The sequence below is a fragment of the Miscanthus floridulus genome, chromosome 15 (genome assembly GCF_019320115.1).
Source record: "Miscanthus floridulus cultivar M001 chromosome 15, ASM1932011v1, whole genome shotgun sequence".
Classification (NCBI taxonomy): domain Eukaryota; kingdom Viridiplantae; phylum Streptophyta; class Magnoliopsida; order Poales; family Poaceae; genus Miscanthus; species Miscanthus floridulus.
In genome coordinates this window covers 7,540,816-7,545,132 of record NC_089594.1, presented here as the reverse complement: position 1 = coordinate 7,545,132, position 4,317 = coordinate 7,540,816, and the positions used below count along the sequence as shown (strand labels likewise).

General features: G+C 53.3%; 1 protein-coding gene across 1 annotated transcript; it reads right to left on the bottom strand.

The window, feature by feature from the left end:
* Positions 1 to 2,153: 2,153 nt before the first annotated feature.
* LOC136506935 (large ribosomal subunit protein uL2-like) lies at positions 2,154 to 2,602 on the bottom strand. The gene is made up of 2 exons (XM_066501816.1): positions 2,373 to 2,602; positions 2,154 to 2,208 (listed from the first exon to the last, which is right to left on the bottom strand). The coding sequence occupies exons 1-2, from the start codon at positions 2,600 to 2,602 to the stop codon at positions 2,154 to 2,156; spliced, it is 285 nt and encodes a 94-aa protein (XP_066357913.1).
* Between the last annotated feature and the right edge of the window lie 1,715 nt (positions 2,603 to 4,317).

Genomic DNA, 4,317 nt, shown 5'->3' with positions numbered 1-4,317 from the left:
CGCTCGCGGCTCGTGCCGCAGGTATCACGGCTCGGGTGGGCCAGCTCGAGGAGAGTGCTTTTCACACCGGGATCACCCAGGCCTTCACCATCGCCCATGCTCATTACGAGAAGGAAATCAACCTGAAGGTGATGAGCGAAGGTTTCTCGTCCACCTATGAAGATGAAGAGCTGGAGGCAATGGAGAAGATGGTTGCTCCCCTTGCGAAAAACGTAGCGGACAATCTGAAAGAGATGGTTCTCCCTCCGCGGGAGTAGTTAGTCGAATAATTTTGAAAACAACTTATATGTAATATGTGGACAAGTGTCGGTATTTTCGAGTCTGGACGCGGTTTCGTGATTTTGCGTCGTAATTTTGTTTTGTTTGATTTTTTGCGATCTTACCAATCTGTTCCCCCGAATCTTGCCGCTGGTCTTGGTGCGAGGAGATTGTTTTGAAAGAAAGAAGGGAGGTAGCCGTACCTTAACCAGCCCCCGAGTAAGGCCCGACCCCCTGCATTTGCTGGGGTTGGGGGTTACTGGAACCATGGTTTTGGTGACAAGGTCGACGAAGTCCTTGGATGGCATCGCAATATTTCCCGCCCTGTCGTCCAACAGAAATCCCCAATCTGGGGACTCTATGGGCTTGGCAAGGTAGGGCCTTCGAAGCTGTGTCCCTGCATTGATTGGCTCGAGCCCCCGGGCCTTGTCAGGGTCTGAACGGGGTCGGTCGTAATTTGCGTGTTACCCCATCCTCAATTTTCGCAATCGGAGGGGCTGAGTAAACGACACTTGCCTCGATGGCTCGAGTATCGCGCTCAACGAGCTCACTAACGGGTACGTTCATGTGGAATCCGGGTCCATCATTTGTTGATGGGGTCGGCAGAGCCCTCTGGTGGCACTCCACAACTTCTTAACCCACCTCCTGGCAGATGCCCGAGCCATTCGATAAGCTCAGGCAGCCCAATGGCCTCTCCTCGATGGAGATTCTGTGGGTTTGGCTTGGGGTTAGAATCAAATGAGAAAAGGTTGAGACGTCCATATCCGCTTCTGAGCGGGGTCGGGCAGGGCCGCTGGGGCTTGTCTCAGTTATTTCTCCCTGGCTCTATTCGGCATGAGGTGGCCTCGAGCCTTTCGCGGGCTGGCCTTCGAACCTCAGCCTGTTGCCGCCTATATCGAATGAGGCGATGGCCGTTTCGTGATGTGACACGAATCGTTGGGATGCCTTGTATATGTATAATATAATTGAAATGAAGGTGGGGTCGGTAACGTTACCTTGGCAGATATGTCCGTGCGGGGTTCGGGCCCTGATGATGAGGTTGGAGTAACCTGCATAAGAATCGTTATTCTTTGTTTTTCATATCTCGGTGGCAGTCTGAGCCATTTAATTGACTTGGGCAGCCTGATAGCTTCTCCCATGGGGGAGATTCTGTAGGCAGACTCCTCCGAACCCTTCTTGCAAAGGCAGGTGTCGAAGCTGGAGACGCGGGGGGTGTTGAGTATGATTTTTCTGGTGAACAGAAACACCGTAGCTACCGAGGCGTAGGGTCTGCTAGTTCGTCCAGTTTTACTCAAAGTTTTATGCCTGTATGTCGCGCCCTTAGTTTCAAGCGTACGGAGGGGTCGGGTGAGGAGGATGTCTAGATTGGTAGACATCCTCGGCAGCCCCCGAGTGACGTTCATGTCCCCGCCGTTTGACGAGGTCGGAAGCTCGAGAATGAATTTTAACGCGTAAATTAAGAAGGCAGAGATGCTTATCTTTCTTTGGACGTTCGTTCGTCGTCTCTCCTGGGCCGCATGGTCGACCCAAGAGATGCATCGAGCTCCCCTTTACAGAGGTCCTGTCGTCGGATCACTTCGTGGCCCCGTAAGGGAAGGTGAAGGGTCGTCTGCCCACGTGGGCGCCTTAATTGCCGCGTCCGGAGCGGGTCAGTGGCGGGCCATACCCAGGCAGTGTCCAGTTTGACCGGGGGGGACGCCTCGTCGACCGGGGCGCGTCCCGACAGTTCCGGCGCATCCCCTCAGGTATCAATCAGCATTGATTTCGTATTTAAAGAGGGGAAGGGAGAGGGTTTTTCGTCCAACCTTTCGCCTTTCCTTAGCTGCAGTCGCTCTTCTTTAAATAGGGAGGGGGAGGGGAGTTCTCATCCCACCTCTTCTTCTGCCTCTGGGCCGCTATCTCTCCTTCTTCTTCCTTTCCACCGAATGCATCCGCGCGTCGCGACGGTTCCTGAGTGAGGAAGAGTAATGCCAGAGAGAGAAAAAACTCACAAATCCGCTCATGAATCTGGAGCATGATGTCAAGCCGGAGGTCATCCAACATAGATGGGATGGTGCATGCCGTCCATGCTAAAGAGTCGCTGCTGCCGAAGGAGAAGGGACGCTGGTGGGTACCGTGCGTCGTCGACTTTGCCGTCGTTCGCTGTGCTCCTCCTTTGGCGGGAGGGGTTCCCTGCCCTGACACCATTGTCAGGGTTGTGGCTGGCGATGATGGCGTAGTTCCCGGATGCCCTAGCGGAGGCGTTGTTGATGACAGCGCCTTCGAGGATCCTACGAAGCGGCGGGGTGTCGCCGATGGAGAGCGTGGCGTGGCGACCGGGGTAGACGAGCTGGCCCGTGTACATGCCCCGGGCGTCGCCGATGGAGAGCATGTCACGGTGGCCGCAGTAGATGAGCTGGCCCGTGTACACGCCCCGGGCGTCGCCGATGGAGAGCGTGTCGCGGCGGCCGTAGCTGTACTTGTAGTAAAGCTAAGCAGAGACTGTAATTGAATAACTTTGTGGGGAAGCCCCCGAGTAAACAGTCCTCTAAATTTACAAGTACATTAGTCCTTTTTGTAATGAAATCACTTTGTAAGTGGTGAATTTGTGCAAAAAATGAACAAATGTAGATCTTTTGCTTATGGCAAGCAATTTTTTATCTTTCTCTTTTTGGTAGAAACGATTTTGGTGCCTTCCGACCCCTCTCACGGTCTAAGTCACAAGAAACTAGGAACGTGGATGAACTAATTCTGATTGAGCTAGTGAGCAAAGAGGTTGCAGCCGCTGGGGCATGGGTGTCCCGTAGTCCTACCAGTTGTATTCAGAATTGGTTCCCAAAATCTTAGCCCTTAGGACTCGTTTGTGAGAAGAATGGAAAACTTAGAGAATGTTTGCAAATATAACACAGGAGGTTTTTGTAAGCGAAATACTTGTATTACTCATGTCTCTCATGTCATATGTCAGCCCCCGAGTGAGGTCTGACCCCTCACGATTTGCAGGGGTCGGAAGTCACTTAGGATCGAGGTTTTGTAACGACAAAGACTGATAAGGAAGAGTATGCGCTTATTTTAAGGGTAAAAATGATGTAGCTGCTCAATGTTCCAGGCGTTGGTGAAGACCTCGCCGTTGATGGTTTTCAACCTGTAGGCGCCCGGGCAAAGTACTTCTGCGATGACGTAGGGCCCTTCCCAGGGCGGGGAGAGTTTGTGGCAGTCCTTGTTGCTCTGCACAAGATGGAGGACGAGGTCTCTGATGTTGAAGGCTCGACCTCGCACCCGTCAGCTGTGGTACCATCACAACGCCTGCTGGTACTTAGCCAAACAGAGGAGGGCGATGTCGCGGGCTTCATCTAGCTGGTCCATGGCGTCTTGGTGAGATGCTTCGGCCCCCTGTTCATCGTATGCTCTGATTCTTGGTGCTCTGTAGTCGAGGTCGGTTGGGAGAACGGCCTCGGAACCATAGACCATGAAGAAAGGTGTGTAGTCGGTGGCCCGGCTAGGAGTTGTCCTTAGGCTCCAGAGCACGGCTAGGAGCTCAGCGAGCCAGCGTGCGCCGAACTTGTTCAATCGGTTGAAAATTCTAGGTTTGAGGCCTTGAAGGAGCATGCCGTTTGCGCGCTCGACCTGCCCGTTCGTCCGGGGGTGTGTGACCGCTGCCCAATCGATCCGGATATGTTGTTCATCATAGAATCGAATGAATTTCCTACCGGTGAACTACGTGCCGTTGTCTGTGATAATGGAGTTCGGTACTCCAAAGCGATGGACGATGTCGAGGAAGAACAGCACAGCTTGCTCGGATTTGATCGTGGATATTGGTCGAGCTTCAATCCATTTTGTAAACTTGTCTATGGTGACAAGCAGGTGGGTAAAGCCCTCGGGCGCCTTTTTGAGTGGCCCAACCAGGTTGAGCCCCTAGACCACGAAGGGCCACGTGATGGGGATCATCTGGAGAGCCTGGGCCAGGAGGTGTGTTTGCCGAGCATAGTACTGGCACCCTTCGCAGGTGCGTACAATTTGCTCGGCATCGGCTACTACGGTGGGCCAGTAGAAACCTTATCGGAATGCATTCCCAACCAAGGT